We start from the raw sequence: 20,244 nt of genomic DNA, 5'->3' as shown, positions 1-20,244 counted from the left end.
GGCCGGCAGGGGATGGGGCGGGGGAGTTGGCAGAGGAGGAGCCGGTGGGGCTGGGCGGTGGGGTAGCCAGCGGATGATTGGGATGGAGGGGCATTAGCAGGATTTAGCAGTGAGGTGGCAGTGTAGCAGGGTATCAGTGAAGGGGTAGGGGTCCTAGGCCGGGCGGTGCGGTGGGGACGAGGCGTGTGACGGGTGGCAATGGCTGTTGGCAGCGCAGAACGACGATCACAGACTTGGGCCATAGCACACACGTTATTTGGCTGAAGTACACAGACATGAACAACTGGGGAGGGGAAATATCAAAAATAGAAAAGAGGGCTGCATGGCAGTCCCGCGGGTACGTGCCCTGCCGGCCCAGGCTGCTGGTTTGGTGGCATGGCACAGATGGTCTCTCTTGGGAAGGCAGCGAGCGGGGGCCTGGCTGATGGGAGCAGCGTGGCACACGCTGAGATTCTAACTGGCTTTTTTACTTTATATCAAGAACACCTGGTTTAAAATCTTTACAAAGGACAAAACGCAGCGACTCTGTTAGTGTGTAAAGAACTAAAGATCTGCTTAAAAACATCTCTGCAAAGAGACACGACCGACACAAAAGAGATTCTCTGCAGCAAGAGGAGCAGAGGTGCTGACCCCACACCTAGGGTTGGCCTGCCAGACTGGGCACTGAGCCCTCGCCCCCACCCCCACCCCCAGTGCCAGACCAAGCACCAAGCCCTCACCCCCACCCCCAAGCGCCAGACCGGGCACCGAGCCCTGCCCACCCCCCCAGCACCAGACTGGGCACCGAGCTCCTCCGCCCAGCGCCAGACTAGGCACTGAACCCCCGCCTGCCCGGGGCTGGACCAGGCACCAAACCCCCCTGCCCAGCGCCGGACTGGGCACTGAGTCCACCCACCCAGCAACAACCCGGGCACCGAGCCCACCCACCAGTGCCAGTGGTCCAAGGCAGCTGCTTCACACCACAATTTGATAGAGTGCTGGAGCCTTTTCCATGGTACTTTGAATGGCAAATTTCAATCAACCCCACAGGTCCAATGGAAAGAGAATGCCAAGGACAGCTCCTAGCCAGTCCCCAATGTACTTGGGCAGTAGGGAAGAGGGCTCTGGGAGGCACCACTTCCCCAGGGGTGCAGAGTCCTCTAGTGCCATGTACAGGCCAGGGGGCAGGCGGGTCCTTCTCACTGTCCTGCACGGGGGTTTCCAGTGGGATGCAGCATGCAGGGCTGCGTGACGCTCTCTGCACCTGCTCTGCTGTCCGTTCTCCTGCACCGCTCTGGCTGGGCCCTGCTGCCCTGGCGTCAGCCCTCTCTGCACATGGAGAGTCAAAGCACTTTACAAAATAAGAACAACAAAATAAAGAGCGAGCCGGAGGGGCGAGCAGCCCACCTGTCTCGCACCAGGGGTCCTGCCGGCCCTGGGGCTCTGCTCCGCCCTGCCCCGCCGGGTGGGTCCATCTGTGTGTGCTGCCCAGTCTGCATCTGTCAGCTCCCGCAGCCCCAGCCTGTGTCCCCGGTGTGCGTGGGTGTGTGTGGACATGGGTGGGCACAGCCCCTGGAGCTATACCCTGGTGGTGGAGTGTGAGTGCGGGAGCCCCGTACTGTTGAACCCTGCTGCAAAGGTGTTGTAGGGGTGCAGGGTCTGCAGGCCCACCAGGGAGTTGGGGATCATGGTGATGGTGTTGGGGGTCATCAGAGGGATGTCGTCGGGGGAGCGGCGCAGGGTCAGCGTGTAGTCGGGCAGGGAGGTGAGCCGCAGGGCGTCGTGCGCCTGCCCTGACTCGCATTCGTGATGGGCCTGGTTCATCTGCAGGGAGGGGATCTCCTCCTCAGGCGTGTGGCCAATGTCGTTGGGGGCGCTGCGCTGGGGGCTGGGCTGGCGGTGTGTGTCCTGCCGGCGCTTGTCCTTGCGGTAGTAGAGTGCGGCGAAGGCCAGCACGTTGAGGAAGAGCAGGGAGGCGCCCACAGCGATGGTGACGCTCAGCTCGGTGGAGTAGTCCCGGGGGTTCTCGATCAGCAGTGTTCCAGCCTCCTGCTCCGGGCTCCACTTCTCCCTGGGGTTCTCGCTGTTGTAAGCTGGGGAGATGGCTGGACGCTTGGTAGTCCAGATTTTGCCGTTGGGCCGGCGGGTGATGTGTGAGTTCTGCGTGGCGTCTGGCGGTGGCACTTTGGTGGTGGTCGAGGTATAGTGGAACATGTCGTGCAGGTTGTACAGGTGGGGCACCAGGTGCTTCCAGAAGGCCACCTTGGTGGCTCGGTAGTGGTCTCGCACTCTCGGCTTCAGGCCAATGTGCAGGTACAGCTGGTCGCGAGGGTTGTACTTGGACCACGCCACTTCCTCAAAACGGTTGGCCTTGGTGTGAATGAACTTGGTGTCCTGGGGGACAGGCTTGTTGGGGTCCCTGGGAAACACAACAGAAACCGTCCATGTGGCACCGGAGAAGCACGTAGAGACAGGGCGCTGCACAGAGCTCTGTGGGAGAGCCACGCACAGACGGGGCCCAGCCCTGGCTTGGTTTGCCCATAGGAAGAGGGATTACCAGTGCACTAGAGCCCCGGATAGCGCAGAACGGCCCTTGCTGGTGTTCATCAATCCTGACCCACAGCCCCTGCTGGCCCCGCTCTGCCAATGCTCCTTGATTCTGACCTCGGGTCTCATGCTTCCCCCTCATGGCCATAGCTGGGCACCTGACTGTAGTAGGGGACTCCTGCGCAGACAGTGAAAGGGGTGAATGTGTAACATGGGCTTAAGCTAAACCCACCCCCATCCCGGCTCTTGTGAAATCTCCATTGGATTCAGCCCTCCAGAACGGCAAGTAGGTGACTGACCCAGCTGAGCACCAGGCTGCTCCAGTCAGAGCTGAGGGGCTACGCTAACCCAGTGCAGTGTAGCAACCCCTCCAAATGGCACCCATGCCTCTGCTCATGGGATTTCCCAGCATCCTCGCCGTGCCTCAAGAAATGTCACCCCTCCAAGGCTCTGCCTGTGCAGAAGGCTCTGCAGTGATGCCCGCCCCCCTGAGGAGTTCCTGTCAGGGCAGGATCCTCACCCTAGTGCCTGACTCCTGGCCCCAGAATACAGTAGGGCCCCACATGCCCCAGAGAGAGGGTGCGCACACACAGGGAGGGAGCATGTGCACATACAGTGCGCGGAGGGACGGCATGCACACACACACACACACACACAGGGAGGGAGCATGCGCACTTACAGTGCGGGGAGGGACGGCATGCACACACACACACACACACACACACACAGAGGGTGCGCACACACAGGGAGGGAGCATGCGCACATACAGTGCGGGGAGGGACGGCATGCACACACACACACACACACACACACAGAGGGAGTGCACACATGCACATGAGGAGGGAGCACATACCCCCTTCCTCTGGAAAGGTGTGCACACACGCACACACACACACACACACACACACAGGGAAGTGTGTGACCGAATGCACCCATGCATTCACACCCTACACATCACTGTAATAATCTTCGTACAAAATATGCCTTATGAGGTATCATTTGAAAACTAGTAACTCACTGGTCAATAATACCATGGTGACGTGCGCAGCCACATTCTATGTAAAGTCAGGAACATAAGATGAAATTACGACTGAAATGTGTTTACCAGACAAGTCTGGGGAGGGGGTAAGCCTGTTTCTCAAAGACACTGTTGCCAGGTGTCATCAAAGTTGATTGGCCATCACCAGTTACCTGGCCATTCTTTGGCCATGTCTAGCTCATTAAGTCTTAGTTACTGGAAAGTGTTTTAGCTTTATTTCTCTCGTAACCATTTCTCATGTTACTGCCTTACACCTGTATTTTTTCTTAAAATCTAGCTCTCTGTAGTTAAATAAATAGGTTTGTGTTTTTAAGCAGACCTAATCCAGTGCTGTGTTGACACTGAATGCCAATTAAAGTAGCAAACTGTTGTGCACTGACCCCTTACAGGGGCAATGGACCTCTAATATCTGAGTTGCCCGGGAAAGAACTGGACGGTGCAGAAGACACATTTTGGGGGAAAATTCAGGACTGGCTGTATGTCAGGGTCACCCTTCAGGTAGCAACCAAGGCTGTGGCAGACAGAGTGTGGCTGGAGGATGAGTGCTGCTAGACCAGGGCTCCAGCTACCCACTGTGACGTTATTGACATAATCTGGGACCGTATAGATCATTGTTGCAACCAAGGTCCTGTAGTGGCACAAAATCTTGTATAAAGGGGGTCAGAATAAGGTGTCTAAGACAAGGTTATAGTTTGCTGGTTATTATTATGCTATCTGTATGCATGTATCATTTTTGTATTTAAAGATATAAGTATTGGCTCTACACTGTCTGTAGTTCAAACTTGTGCTGTGATTCTGGGTGACACCCCAGACAAGCTGGTGTCAGCTCTGCCTAGCCTGATGGATGGCCCATTAAGGACCATCAGCGACACAACTGACCCACTGAGAGAAGGCAGACACGCCTGGGGACTCAGCCAGGTGTGCAGGGACCTGCCTAGGGACAGAACTCTGAGGTGTTTCCAGGCCATGGGATGGGCAGCTTGGCCTTGGGACACAGAAAGCAGAGACCACATGGCAAGAGAGTATACAAAGCTGCGGCAGCTCCTCCATCTGGTCTTCAGTCCTGCTTCTGACCTCTGGAGGGGCCTGGCTACACTGAAGCTTTGAAGAAAGGACTGAATGACCCATCCCAGCTGGGGATGTTCTCCAGAGACTGGATTTGAACCTGCCGTTTATTCCATCACTGCTGCAAGCCTGAACCAAGAACTTGGCCATTACTGGATGTCATTGATTCCATTGAACCAATTCTAGCTCTCAGCTATATTTCCTTCCTTTTATGAATAAACCTTTAGATTTTAGAGACTAAAGGATTGGCAACAGCGTGATTTGTGGGTACGATCTGATTTGTATACTGACCTGGGTCTGGGGCTTGGTCCTTTGGGCTTGAGAGAACCTTTTTTCTTTTACTGGGGTATTGGTTTTCATAACCATTCGTCCCCATAACGAGGGGCACTGGTGGGGCTACTGGGAAACTGGAGTGTCTAAGGGAATTGCTTGTGTGACTTGTGGTTCGCCAGTGGGGTAAAACCAAAGTCCTCTCTGTCTGGCTGGTTTGGTTTGCCTTAGAGGTGGAAAAACCCCAGCCTTGGGCTGTAACTGTCCTATTTTAAGCAATTTGTCCTGCATTGACACTCTCAGTTGGGTCCTGCCAGAACCAGCATCGTTACACACACAAACACTCTGGGTGTGCCCTGCATGCTGGTGGCTGGTTGTGAGAGGGAGCTGTAACAGCAAAGCATGTTGAGACCCCCCCAGGTTATGGGGCTGATGGTGACACAACCCTTATTAGTCTGGATTGCACCCCAGAGTGTGAGTGTGCAAACACATGCACACACAGAGGGAAGGTGTGCAGACACACTCTCCTGCCACACTAACACAAAAGCTGAGTGAGGCACACGCACGCACACACACAGGAGGTGCATGTGGACACACACACAGGGAGGGGGCACATGCACACACACAGAGGGATGGCACGCACACATCCACATCACCCCCCCCGGGGAAGGGAGGTGCGCAACCAAACATGCGCAGGGAGACGCGCACGCACACACCCAGGTCCAGGGAGATGCACACAACCCCCTCCACTCACAGGAAGGATGCACATACACACATATGGGGAGGGCATGCACACAAACACACACACAGAGAGGAAGGTGCACACACACACACACAGAGGGAGGCGGGCACACACACACAGAGGGAGGAGCATGCACACAAGCACATGTGCAGACACACACAGGGAGGTGGACAGACACACACACAGGCCCAGGGAGGGCTCAGCATCCCTCACCCAGTCTTGGCGAAGTTGGTCCAGTACGTCATCACCACGGCACTGAGCATGACGTCATTTTTGGAGAAGTTGCAAGGGAAGAGGTCAGTGGGGCCAATCATGGGGATCCCGAAGACATAAGGCACCTCATCTCCATGGGCCGCGTCAGACCATGCGGGCTTCATGAGGCTCTGGCAGTGGTGGTAGAAGGCGTAGAAGTAGGTTGGGGACCCGTAGCGGGCATGCAGGTCAGCTGTCACCACTGACGGCTCCACCCACTGGTGGTCAGTGAACAGGGCCACCAGGGTTTTGCGGCGTGTCTCGGGGTTGTCCCTGTCTGCCCAGTCTGTGTACATGAACTTGATGGTCTCCCGCAAAGTGTCCTTCCCCTCTGGGTAGCCATACAGGTTATCCACAAAGTTGGAGACAGAGTAGTCAAAGTCACTGCCTGAGACACCATCCTCAGGATCCACCACGCCCTCCACAAACTTCAGCCCCTCACCCTGGTTCACCCCCAGCATGATGTCATAGTTCAGGAACTCGCCCTGCTCCATCAGGATCTCAGGGTCGTCCGGGATGACATCTCCATCGATGACGGGCCCGAAGGCCACGTGGTAGCGGGCTGGCTGGATATCTTGCTCCACCAGCTCCTTGGCACTCTTCTGTCGCAGACAATCCACCATGTCCACAGTGTCCAGCACGTTGCAGCCCACCTTGTCGGCCAGCAGGCTGGTATACTTCACAGGCTGGTAGTTGACTGCCCAGCTGGAGAGGGCAGAGCCGCTCTGGATGATGGCTCTTTGGAAGAGACCTGCAGGCAAAGAGGAGCATGAATGGCAGCTCATGGCAGGGGCACTCTAGGCACAGCACAGAAGGGGCTAACCAGCTCCTCTGTGTAGGAGCCCCCAAACACACAATCATCTCACATGGGGGGATAGAAGCAGGGGCCCCAGCTTCAGGAGAGGCCCTTGATGATGCAGGACTGGACCCTTGGGGGCATGGGACATTGCCTGCAGGCCTCTTCCTGCTCTCCTTCTCTTGGTGCGGCAAGAGTGAGATGTGAGTCTGACTGATGGGCACCTAAAGGCTCTCTAATGCAGAGCCCCATGGGCAGCTTGCCTCAGGGCTACATCTAATGCAGCGTCCCCCAGGCCCCAACAATCACAGGAACTTCTCAAAAGTCTAAGTCATGGGTTGGTCTGTCCGCCCCCCGTGCCTGAGACAATTACAGCGCTGCCAGCGATTTTGGTCCCAGGCCCACTGCGTTAGGTGCTGTAAAACACAGCCAGTCTCTCCTCTGCAACAGGCTGAGTTTATACAAGCAGCTAAGAGAGTAACTCGCTGCAGAGGGGAAACGTGCACCTCACCAATTCCGCTGTAGCACAGCCAGACAAGCCGCAGCAGGGGCAGAGCTCCCTGGGGGGCTGGGCACAGACACACCTCTACACTGTCTCCGCCTGCGTGTGTTAGCACGTCCCTTCAAAGCAGCAGGAGTACAGAGTTGCAGGTACACAAGGTACAGTGGGACCATGCCTGCGACCTGCAGCAGCAGCATGCTCAGTGCTACACAACTGGGGCCTGGCCCCACGGAGCCTACAGGCAAAGCAGAAAACAGAGCTGCTATGCCCTGGAAGGGGGTGATGCTCCTGCCCTGCTGCAGTCCAGCAGCCTCCCGCCCACCTGTCTTGAAGAGAGCTCGTGATGGCACCAGAGAATCCCTCCAGCTGCTCTGCCCTGGCACGACCCTTCACAGTGTTGGTAGCTGGCAGAGCTAAGCCTGTGCTAGGGCAGCTTAACCCTGCATGTCCCATTCAGCTGCTCCCACTGGGTACCATCACTCTCCCCCCGTCCCCCACGACATACTTCCTGCCCAGCTGGGCCCAGCTGGCTGCCAATGCAGGCCTCGCAGGGCACAAAGGAGGCCTTTCTGCTGGAGGGAACACAGGAGGGAGTGGACTCTTGCCCTGGAAAGCAGGGCCACAAAGGCCCTGGCCCAGGCAGTGGAATGCATGGCCAGACTCCAGCTCCACATCAATGGAACTTGTGCTCAGAATACAAAGGGCTCCCAGGAAATGGAGCCTGCGGGGGCTGAGATGGGAGGAGACGGGGCTTGGAGTGCACACCCTGGGGCTCTCTGCTCCTCCGCCTCTCAGGCCACGAGAGCCCTGGGGGAGCTGAGAGCTCAGCCCCTCTGGGACCTGGCCCAACGGGGATCTCGCTGTGTCCCCCGTGCTGCCAACCCAACTCTGTCGTGGCACCTGCCAGCAACGCAATGGCGACAGGACTAAGGTGACATGGCAGCTTCCTGACACCTGTCCTACCAACTACCATTAACTTCCCTGGGCCAGCATACCTTCTGTGTGGCACCAGGGAACCGTCCCAGCTCAGCTCCCCGGCCAGGGGTCCTATTGGGAGCAGCAGGAGGGAGCAGGGCTGCTTGGACTACAGGGGACCCTTGGGAGACTGGGATTCCCACATGGGATTGGCCCAGGGGCCTCGCTTGCCCAGGTGCCAGACTCTGACACTACTGGCGGCTGCTGGTCTTGGCCTTTTCCATAGCAGGCCCGCCCCCACCTAGCTAGGACTTAGCCAGCGATCCCTTGACACTTGTTCCCTAGCTCCAGCGCAGAAGCCCTTCTATAGCTAGTGCTGGAGGAAGCTGCTTCCCAGCCCCAGCCAGGCTGAGCTCTGGCTGAGGCTGGACGCTGGAGGGTACCAGGTCCATGATGCCCATCCAGGAGCATGGGTATGTGTAAAGTCACTGTGACCATCCTTACCCATGCCTCCCCCAATCTTCACCTTGCTCTCTGCTGCTCCAGCAGCCCCACTGAGTCTCTTGCAGGCTCCTGACTGTATGCGCTCAGAAAATAGATTTCTTTTTCTTTCTATTTGTGCTTCACAACCCTGTACACACAGATTTTTGTGCCAATATAATGGTGGGGGGGAAGTAACTTTTTAACAACATACTTCTACCAGCACGCTCCCAAGGGTGGCTCAGTTAGCCAGGTAGTGAACGTGCCACAGGCCCTGCCCATCCAGAAACAGCTACCCCAAGACAAGGCTGTACTGCTTACACTGGACACACGCAGCGTAGGCACCTTTGTGTGCAGACAAGCCCTTAGCCTTCTAATGTCCACCATTCCTCTGCCCTCGTTTATGCTCCTTCCTCTTGGCCCCGTCTGGGCTGGATTCCTGGGTTGCCTTTTTAGCCAGACTAGGTTCTCTCTTGCCTTCCTGCGTTCTTGCCTGGGCAGAGATTCACCTGTTGCGGCAACTCCCTCCTGGCTGTGGAAACACTTTCCTTGCGAACGCTGAGGATTTTAACGTGTAAATGTGTTTTCTGACGTGCTCCCTCCTGGTTTGAAAAGCTCCACTGTACGGCCAGTGCACAGGGGCAACCCCACGCCCAGGATACTGAGCTGCCGTATACGGAATGCTACCAATTCCTCCATTCCTGCTGTGCCTTCCCCCTGCACTGAGAGGGGGGCAGTCTCCAACCCCGGGGGGATGGCTACGCGGCAATCCCAGCTGCCATTGCAGCAGAGGTAACAATAACAGTGAAGACGCAATTCCAGGGTCTGTAGCACCTGCGCCCTCACTGCTCTGTTTAGCCATGTTAGTGCAGTTACACCGGCAAGTGCTGCAGTCACACGTGAGCTGCAGCCCCTACACAGTGAGAGCAAATTTACAAGGAAAATAGTCAAAATGTCCTTTGGGCCAACAGAGGCAGGTCTGAGACCAGAACCGGCTTCTCTCCCCTACGCACCACGCCCCTCCCACTCTCAGCCACACGAATGAATCACAATCGCTGTGGCCTACTGTTAGCTGAATGGGAACTCAGACAGTGTGCAGCCCAGAGTATTTTGCCATCCTCCCCAAGGCTCACAGGCACATGCAGCATTCTGGCACGCAGCAATTTACATTGTGGGAGCAGATCTCAACAGGTCCCAAGAGCCTGGGCGATGAGAACTCGCTCAGCAGGGCAGGCTGGGCTAGTGCCCAGCTCAGCAGACACTGCCGATGGCGGGAGCTTCACGGTGGCAAACAGGAACAGGTTTTCTTGGAATTTCTTTGGGTTTTTTAAATTACAGAAAGAAAAGTCTGAATAAGTGGAGACGAGGGTGTCCAGAGCCTCAGAGCAAGGGACTGCTTCCCAGGACTCTTAACCACATCCCAATGGAATAGGGCTGGGCTTTCCCCCACTTGTGGCATCTGCAGGGGTACACCGTGCCATCTGGTTAGTGACCAGCTGGCTTTCAGGGTCCACACGCAGAGTTAGGAGGGGCCTAGGCACGCAATTGCTCTGGGCAGGGGGACCGGAACTGTCACTTCTGGGATTAGTTTTGCATGACAAAAAAATGTACTGGTGTTTGGGGAGCAATGGCACATGTGGGCACTGGGGTTGACTTGGTTGAGCTTCTGACCCTCTCGTGCTTTGCAGGGCAGGGAGCATTTACTGCTTCAGATGACTTGGTGCCAGAAGTTGAATATTGTTTTCTATACATCAGTGGGCAGGGGAACCACCCCGGTGCTCAGTGGCTATCAGCACTGGAGCCCCTGGGCACATAGAGGGTTTCTTTGCAGGGGAACCAGCCTGGTTCTGCTCAGCGGCTGTTGGTGCTGGAGGCCCTGGGCACACAGGAGGTTGGTTCATGGGTTGCCAGGGGACTGTGCCAGTCAGCGTTACTGGCTGTTCACTCCCATAAAGCGGAAGCAGTGGGCTTGTGCTGTTGAATGTTTTCAGCCGTACTTCTCTGGAGGGCTGGCTCAAACTCATGGTTTCTTTATAGCTTAGAGGTCCACGGAGCTTCCCCTTGTAAAGCCAGCTTGAGGCCCCCAAGGGATTGTATTTGGAGGGCCAGGGATGTCTGATTTAGGATATGTTCAGTTACTGTCTTGGTAAGAACATGGGGGTTGGGGTTTCTCGAGACGCGCGGACGGTCACTGTCAGTACATCTCAGCAGTAACTGTCTTTCCTTGGCAGGAGGATGTCAGGGCTGGGGCTGGAGAGGGGGTGGAGCACAGGGAGCGGTAGGACAGGAGAATTTACATTATTGAAGACAAAATGAAACCACCCCAGAAGTATGTGGGCAGTGCCTGCTAGCCCCTCCCCATGCCACATCCATCTTGGGAGCTGGAGTGCATTGGCCGGGCCTTGGCGAGCTGCTGCCCTCCAAACACTAAGGCTTGGGCTGCACTTTGAAAACGATGCCAACCTAGCTCTGCTGCTCCGAGCTGTGATAATATCACGCTGAGTGCTGTGGGTTAGGGCGACCTAGTGCCCCCGTGGAGACGCGGCGAGGTTGACGGAAGGGTTTTCCATCACCCGGAGGTGGGTTACCTACACTGACAGAAACCCCCTCTGGCGCTGTAGGAAGCATCTACACTTCAGCACTACAGCAGCACGCTTGCAGTACCCCGTGGTTTGGCCCCTGTAGCATAGACAGACCCTAGTTCTGAACTCTCAGGCTGTTGTTTCCAGGAGGTGTAACCCTCGTGTGGGTGATGGCATCACCACATCAGCAGACTGCAGGCTCTTTATCTTGGCGCTGGGGGGATGGGGTGGGGCTCCCAGGCTGTGGGGGCCGTTCCAGGGGGACTCTCAGGTCCCTGATTGATGTGTATGGTGCAGAGGACAGGGTGTTTTACTCCTCTGCGTGCATGGCTGCCTGGGATAGCTGCTGTCTATTTTCTCGGCCACTCTTGTTTGCGGCAGCTTTAAGGTTCTGGCTGCCAGACGGGGTTGGGAGCGGTTTTAAAATCTATGCAGCAGCAATTACCCTCCTGCTTGTTAATGAGTGTCTGCTGGGTAAAGACAGTGCTGGTGGTTTGTTTCCTGGCAAGGAATCCACTTTGATTTCAATGTATTACATTGGGGGGTGCTTTCCCCAGGGCAGCCTGGTACAGCGCATGTCCCTTTCTGCCTTTCACAGTGCTGGGAGAGGATGCCCTAATTAGTGATTCATTAAACAGCTCTTGATCACTTATCTTATTAAAGTAAAACCTAGGAAGCCTATACCCACCTGATCTTTGAAGCCCAGCCCCACGTGGCCCCTCCTCTCCCCCCACCCTCCTGCCATGTCTTGCCCCAGAGTCTCTGGGGCAGGGTTATTGTTAGTGCAGTGCCCAGCCCAAGGGGTCCCTGATCACACATACAAAGACCAATGGCAGCAGAAGCACCAGTGCTCCAGGGCCAGCACAGTTCCTCGGGGCATCCTCTTACACAGTGCTGGGCACTGCACCCACATACCCCGGCCCCAGAGTAGCTGCCTTGGGTCCCCTGTGTGGGTGATGGCCTGACTACATGACCATGAGGGGGGAGGGTCCCAGAACCCAGGCTGCAGCAGGCAAGCCCAAACATCTACACTGCAATGTTTAGCCCCAGGACCCTGGGTCAACTGACCCAGGCCAGCCGTGGCCAGACCGCCTGTCTTTTACTGCAGTGTAGAATGTCCCCTCAGAGCCAAGCCCAGGATTCCTGGCACAGGTGGGGCTCCTGCAGGGGGAGAGGAAAGGCAGGGCTCAGAGCGGGGCTCTGCTCTGCAGCCTCTCATGCAGTTCCTTCCCCTTCGGGGCTCTCTCCCCTCTTCCACGCTGGGATTTTAGTCTGATTACCAAGCAAAGCAAGCGACCTTCAGTAACCCCAGCTGCTGCTGAGGTTTCCATCCCTCCTGGGGCCGCCAGCCCGCTGCTCCGATGGATTGCCGTGTGGCAGGGACAGGAGCAGGTGCAGTCAGAACGCCATGTCCGGGGCAGAGAGCTGGCAGCTGCAGTCCAGGGCCCCACAGCCAGTGACCGAGGCAGCCCCCTGCCATCTTTCTCCAGGTAAACAAATCCCCTCCTCCAGCACTTCGGCCGGTGCTGGCCCACTGGGCATGTGCAGGCTCTGGGAAACCCAGGGGAATGAACGGGGAGGAGCTGGCTGGGCACCATCTGGGCAGATGAGCAGATCATCAGCATCCCAAGCAGGTGTAACTGTTTCGCTGGGAAAAAACCGGAAGCCCTGCAGCGGTGGATCTGCCCCGCCAGAAATGATCTCTGCAAAGAGCGCGACCCCGCCCTCACAGCCCGTCACCAGCCTGCCCCTGCAGCATTCCTGCAATGGAGAGAGCCAGCCTGCACGCTGCTGAGTGCACGCACACGCACACTCACGCCCACAGGCTCCTCGCCCTCCTGAGGTGCAGAGAAAGCCATTCCCCCTCCCACTGACATTCACCAGCTCCAGAGAAATCCATATCCTGCACACACATTACACACACCTGCTCCTACACGTGTGTGCACATGCACTAGGAACACACACCTGCTCCTACACGTGTGTGCACATGCACTAGGAACACACAACCTGCTCCTACAAGCAGATTTGCACCAATATATACACACAGACACCTGACTATATGTCCAATAGCATGCACACAGACTCCTGCAGGGAGGCACACACCTACTCTCTACACCAGTGGCTCTCAACCTTCCCAGACTGCTGTGCCCCTTTCAGGAGTTGGATTTTTCTTGCGTACCCCAAGTTTCACCTCACTTGAAAACTACTTGCTTACAAACATACAAAAGTGTCACAGCACAGTATTATTGGAAAATTGCTGAATTTCTCATTTTTACCCTATAATTATAGAATACATCAACTGGGATATAAATCTTGGGCTTACATTTCAGTGTATCAGTACATAGAGCAGTACAAACAGGTCATTGTCTGTGTGAAATGTTAGGTTGTACTGACTTCCCTAGTGCTTTTTATGTCGCCTGTTGTACAAGTAGGCAAATAGCTAGGTGAGCTGATGCCCCCCTGGCAGAGCTCTGTGTACCCCCAAGGGTGCGTGTACCCCTAGATGAGAACCCCTCCTCTCCACAAACCTGCACCTCCACACATGTTGTACACATGCAGAGAGAGTTGCATGCACGCACACACTTCTGGGAATACACATGAACACACCTGCTGCCTTCGTACACCCAGGATGCAAACCTCACCCCCGCTTAAACACACCCTGCCGGCATCCAGAGGAGGAAGACACAGCTTTTCCATGTAGCAGCTCCAGCAGGGGCAGCCTAGGGTTTTCCCCAACCAGCTCACACACAGGGACATTGCAGCTCCCTCACCCATGCTAGGAGTCACTGTGCTGAGTGAAGGCGCGAACCCCGCCGTCTTTCCTCATGCAGACACTCATAAATGCTTCAGGTGCCATAAGAAATAACGTCCATCTGCAGCCTTGTGGAGCAGGGCTGAACAGAGCCAGGCAGCTGGCTGCCATCGCCTTTCCAGAGGTGCGTGCCCAGGTAGAGTCTGTTCTTGGGGACAGCTGCACAGGGAAAGAACTGGCCAAGCAGAGGGAGAAAGCTGGGTCCAGCCCTAGGGACACACACCAGGAGGCAGCGCTCACCTGTACTGTGAGGGGTGCAGAGCACACACCTCTTGAGATGAGAGGTTATCAGAGGAAACCAAGGCCTGTCCCAAAGAGGAGCGCTTCCCAGACATGACAGCCCATAGCAGGAGGTGCCCTGGGAGGTGCCATGTCCCATGTGGGGACTGTGCCAGGGCAGTAGGAAGCATGCAGGCTCTGGCCTTCACCTCATTTTGAACCCAGGCCCCTTTGGACAAGCTCACAGCAGGAGTGCAGGGCTGCTCCAGCAGCAGATCTTTGAGAAAGTCTGCAGAGAACTTTGCTTGGTGGACCTGCAAATTTCCTGAACAAAAATGGACCTGAGGCCAGCAAACATGACACCCATGCCCTAGGCACACCTACGTCCAGGTGACCTAAGGAGGGGAGTGAGACATACAGCCAGGCAGCTGCTGGATCTAGGGCACAGCTCAGCCACTGTACCAACATTGCATGCAGGCTGGACGGGCAAAGGGTCTTCATGTTCTGAGATAACCTCTTCCACTCCAGCTTGTGCAGAATGGTGTGGGGGTAGGAGGGGCAGAGTCCACAGCACCACCATATGCATCCTTTGGGAAGCCAGCCACCAGAGCCTGAAGCCGCCTCGTTTCACCAGGGCTACAGCCATATCCAACCAAATGGAGGCCTTTCAACAGGGGGCTTCAAAGCCTGGTCACTAGGCCCTGGGCAGAGGCTGGGTCCCCTGCCCTGAGTGCAAGAAGAGCTCACAGAGCTGCCAACACATGATGAAGGAAGATGCCTGAGCCAGTAGCCTCTCACCACCCCATCTGAGCTGCACAACTGAACACCCTCCACATCCATTCTTGTCCCCCTGCACCCACTGGGTAGGAACCCACTTACTCAGCCAGACCCTCCCTCCTCAGAGAGGTCTGTCACCACAAATAAAACTCAGACCCAAGCAGTTCTGTGCGCAGCCAACGCCTGAAAGGCAAAGGAGATTCAGCACCCAGGGTCTGGTAATACGCTCAGAGAGTGGCTCAAGCCCTGTCTTGGTGCAAGCCTCTCAGGGACGGGGGAGGAGTCCCTGGGGCACCGCTGCATAGGCAGCAGGTGACAGAGCCCAGAAGACAACTGTATGCATCAGAGTCACACTAGGCCAAACCCAGCCCTGGGGCTAACCCCTGGGAGGAGCATGGTGGCTTCCCCGTGCCCTTGAGTGCTGGCTGCAAGGATGTGCACATCTGGTGTGCATAGAGGTGGGACTGGAAAGGTCTACTGGAGAGCAGCGGGGTGGGCAGGGCACTTGGCTGAATAGGGATTGGTCCCTCCTTTTCACCGTGCTCCAGGATACAAAAGGAAACACCTCTCGGGAGACACAAGCCTGGCTCCCAGCTGCAGAGGCCAGTGACACTCTCCCTGGCCTCTGATCTGGAGATTACCTAGGGCCTGTGCAATGCATGTCCATCAGCAAGAGCCCCGCTGGGCACTACGGCCCCCTGCACCCAAGTGGAATCTCCTCGGCGTGAAGGAATCCTACCCTGCTAATGCATCACGAAACTGAGTGAGTGAGCCAGGGGCTTTCTTGCCTTTGCTGCAGCTGGGCTGGCAAACTTCCCGCACATCCAGTGCTAAAGGGCCACCCTTTGGCAGCGCTGGTTCTAGGGGCCAGTCTGGCTCTCCAAATCCCCACACTGCGTGCTCATGAACATCCCTCCTGATGATCCCTGGGGCTGCATAGAGCAAGAGCAAGCACCGCTCCCACGGGGAGGAGAGGGCATATTGTGGCAAGATGTGATGGCTGGCCTGCACTCTCTGGGGCTTTGTGCCCTGTCTCTCTGATCCTTTCTTTCCTTATGCTAAACTGATCCCATGGTCCATTATTCTAAAGGACCCATCTGTCTAGGGTCCATCAGAGGCAGGCAGCTGCTGAGCTTCCTCCACCAGCAGATCCTCAGGGTGGGACCCCAATGCCTAGGGAGCCAAATCTGCTGGGTGGCACTGAGCACCCGCGACTGGAACTCAGCACCCAGTTCTTTGAGAATCTACCCTTCACCTGTACCATGTGTGCAGGCCTGCTCCTGCCCCTCCCGAGGGCTGGCTGGCACTGCCCTCTCATCCACCTTCACCCCCATCACACACCCCCTTGCTTCTGCTGCAGGGCTCAATGGAGCCCAGCAAGGCACATCTCAGCACCCACCCAGAAGGAGCTACATGAGCCCCAGGGCACTAGGTGCTGGCACCCTGCCGTTTGGGACTCACTCAGGCTAAAGCTGGGGTGATAGGCGGCCTGGGAAGAACAGCCAGGAGGACGTTGCCGTGGAAGCGAGCACAGCTTTGGAGACAGCGCCGAGTCTCAAACGAGCACCTCACTGGCAGCACGGGAGAGGGAACCAAGAGGGCAGCACAGCAGCTTCATCCCCCCGTCAGAACACGGCAACACTGAGGGAGGGACCGGCTCCTGCACCCGCACAAGTGGGACCGTAGTCCCTCTGGAGAGCCAGCGACGCACCTCGGAGAGTCACTGGCACATGCCCACACCCTGTACCCCACTCGAACATGTCCCTGCCCCAGATAGCCACCCCACCATATCCCCGCCCTCACCCAGATACACACACCCCTGTACCCGATCCCACCATATCCCCACCCTCACCCAGATACCCACATGCACCCCTGTACCCCATCCCACCATATCCCCGCCCCCCCACAGATACCTGTCACGCACCCCTGTGCCCCCCCCACCATATCACCGCCCCCCCACAGATACCCGCATACACCCCTGTACCCCACTCAAACATGTCCCTTCTCCACACGGATACATGCATGTACCCCTGTAACCCACCCCAGCTCCCACACAAATACCTGCATGCACCCCTATAGCCCACTTCCACCCTATCCCAGCTCACAGATACCCCCGTGCATCCTGTACCCCTCCCCCACCATATGCCTACCCCTTCACAGATACCTGCACGCACCCCTATATCCCACTCCCGCATATCCATGCCCAAACACTGGTACCCCCACGCTCCCATTTCCGAACCTCACATATCCCCACCCTCCCACCCCCATATATACCTCTAACCCTCCCCAGGTACCTGCACCCACCCCTATGCTTCAGCCTCCCCCCCCCCATTTCTCAGGTACATGCACACACTCCTGTCTCTCCTGCCTGCCCCCCCACCCCATATACACACACCCTATGCCCCAGCCCCCAGGTACCTGCATAGAGCCCCATGCGTCACCTGTTACATCCCTCAGCATATGCACACTCCCCTAGAGCTGTTCCTTGTAATGTCTCCCTGGCAATGGGAAATGTTCTGCAGCATTAGGAGGCAGCCTGGACCAGAGTGATTAGGCTGTATTCAATCTCCATGCTTCTGTAATGAAATGTGATTGTTTGGGGCTCTTCTGGAAATCACCTAATTTCTGTTGTTTCCAGGGGCCCTGCAGAGCCTGTGTGCTGCAGGGGCTTCTAGGTAGTATACGGTCCTTTGTAGACACCCTTGTGTGGGTGACAGTATGACCAGATCATCAGCAGGCAGCTGATTAGTGGGGGTCCCTGGTGTAATACAGCCAGCCATGCCCAGATAGGTAGATCACACCCCTGTATTCTACCAACTTCGGAACAGCTTCCTGAGGGGGCCGCATGCTCTCTGCCCAAAGCTAAGAACTCGCTGAGTGGCATGGTTATTGCAAGGTGTTTGTACAGGAACAATTTCAGCGCTGTGCAACGTGTAGAAGATTGTGTTCGCACAATGCTGGGACTGAAAGCTCTCACCTGAGGAGGGGAAGGCGGAGAGCTGACCCACTCAGCATCCGTGGAGACAGCCTGCATTTACTGGCTGGACTGGATGCAGGCTGCAGATTTACAAAGACAAACGATTCTCCCTGAGATAAGGAAGAGTAGCTTGAGACCGTCTGAGAGAACAAATGGCCCAAATGGTGCACCATTACAAAGGAGTGACTCTGCCAGTGGGCTCTCTGAGCTGGAGAAGCGCTGCAAGAACTAAGCAGTGGGTGAGAAATCTCTTACTAGGCAGGAAAGGAGCTTGCTATTAAGCGCAGACTCTGGATTGCATTTAGTGTTTTTCCCCTAACTGTAACCTTATGGTTCCACATTCTTTTACTTGAATCTTTATCTCAAGCTCTGTTCAATAAACTCCAATTTGGTTTGACTATGAACCCTGTCCAAGTGCCTTGTGCTGAGGAGACTGTGGAGTTGAGGTGAAACCAGTGAACTGGGCTGCACTGTCTCCAGAGAGGCAGCAGATCGGCATGCACTGTGGGTGTTCAGAAGCTAAGGGACTGGGCCCTTGAGTGTCACAAAGCGGAGTGTGTAAATTGCTAGCCAGCAGAAGTCACGGAGCTGTACCACAATGCCTGTGTTGGCAGCAGCTGGTGGCCGGTGAGTAAGCAGGTAGGAGTAATTCACCCCAGACAGTTCGGGTACCCCCAAAAAGGGTCACAGCAGGTTGGCGTAGGTCACTGATGTCAATGTTGCGGAGGGTTGGGCTGAGGTTGTACCCCCATTCTGGCTTGGAGGCCTTCCTGCATTTGCATGTTAGTTTTTATCTTGCATCTAATGGATTGGTATGCGGATTTAATGAGGTCACATTTTCCCAACTGTTCCATTTTGCAGCAAGTTTAAGGTTCAGTGCTAGGTGCCGGGCTGAGTCTAAAGTGGTTCTGTGATCTATGAAGCAGGCAAATCACCTGCCATTTGTTGTTTGTCGATTTGTTAACGAGGGTGTGTCGACCTTCCAACTGGGAGGAAGCTTCCCAGCCTGGCTCCACAGACTTGTGATAGCAGGGATCATGATAGCGCTGTGGGCTGGAGCTCTCAAGCTCCCTTACTCTCCTTCCAGCCCATACTGGAACATCAAAGCATCATCTACACAGCTCTCTGTAGAGCCCTAGTGTGAGCCCCATTGGTACAAGTCTGTGGACCTGGCTCTCCCAGATGCAGTGTGGACCCATCAGGAGTGTCTGCAGGGTGGGGCTGGGAAGCCGGTCACAAGATTTGAGAGACTTTAATTACACAGGAAGTTGGGAGAGTCTGTGACAGGGCAGAGTTAAGGTGACTTGGGGGCCCTAGCTCTGCATTTCCAGCCCTTACCATGTCTGGAGTGCTGTTAAACTTCCCCTGAACTGTGAATTTCCCGGGCCCGTGCTTCAGGGCTTGGGGATAATGACATCTCGACAATGTATTTTACCCTCAGGTTCTGACACGTCCTCTCAGGTGTAACCCAAGTAGCACAGCTCCTGTCTGGGGAATGGGAGGAAGCGACAGAACAGTCTGCAGCTGCTGCTCCCCAGCCAGTTCTGACTCATCTCTGCTTTGGAACTGTAGGGTAATTAGTCACCAGAGCCTATCGCAGGGAGGGGCTGGATTGGCGGGTCAGATTACACAGTTCAGTGTCATTTAACACTGCCTGGGCCAGGGATTCCTGGGGCTGAATGGCTGAAGGCGCCCTTCAGCCTAGGCATCAGGGGTCTGGGGAGCTGTAGTGATATTTTCAAGGCTAATTCTGTGTCCAGTTATATTTCCATGGCCTTGCATCAGGGGGCCAGGATGAAGCCCCTTGTAGAGGTCCCAAAAGTGTCTGTCCACATCCTACCAGTCTGGATTGGTGTCTCTGTTCCTGATCCCACACCCCAAAAAGCTACAGACCTACAGATCCAGGCCAACCCCACACGTAGGGTGCCCAAATGTCCCAATTTTAAAGGGACAGTCCCGATTTTTGGGGCTTTGTCTTATATAGGTGCCAATTATCCCCCACCTCCTGTCCTGATATTTCACCCTTGATATCTGGTCATCCTACCTACACATGCTCTCGGACACTCCCCTACCTTTGTTCTCCTGGGGACAGCCCATGCTTGGCCCATCTAGCACCTGTTAGATTACCTGTTAGTTGCTTTCCCCTTCCCTGGGGGGTCAGTGTTACGCTCTTCATTTACAGTGGGGAAATGCAGGCCTGGAGAAGGGGGACAGAACTGGGAACAGAACCCTAGTGCCTTGCCTGCGTCTCTGTTGCTCTAACCACTAGATTCTCATTCCCTTTGCTAAG

General features: G+C 55.9%; 1 protein-coding gene across 5 annotated transcripts in view; it reads right to left on the bottom strand.

The window, feature by feature from the left end:
- Positions 1–932: 932 nt before the first annotated feature.
- NLGN3 (neuroligin 3) overlaps positions 933–20,244 on the bottom strand; it is a 95,807-nt gene continuing 76,495 nt past the window's right edge. The window contains exons 7-8 of one of the 5 annotated variants that reach the window (XM_074962821.1): positions 5,856–6,645; positions 933–2,398 (exon numbers count right to left, since the gene is read on the bottom strand). In XM_074962821.1, the coding sequence (XP_074818922.1) occupies positions 1,558–2,398; positions 5,856–6,645 (1,631 nt within the window). In that variant the 3' untranslated portion in view covers positions 933–1,557. The remainder of the gene's footprint in view (positions 2,399–5,855; positions 6,646–20,244) is intronic. The other 4 variants (XM_074962822.1, XM_074962823.1, XM_074962826.1 and 1 more) reach the window with 4 other exon arrangements.

Source organism: Natator depressus, chromosome 9 (assembly GCF_965152275.1).
Source record: "Natator depressus isolate rNatDep1 chromosome 9, rNatDep2.hap1, whole genome shotgun sequence".
Classification (NCBI taxonomy): Eukaryota; Metazoa; Chordata; order Testudines; family Cheloniidae; genus Natator; species Natator depressus.
This window is presented reverse-complemented; position numbering and strand designations above follow the sequence as displayed.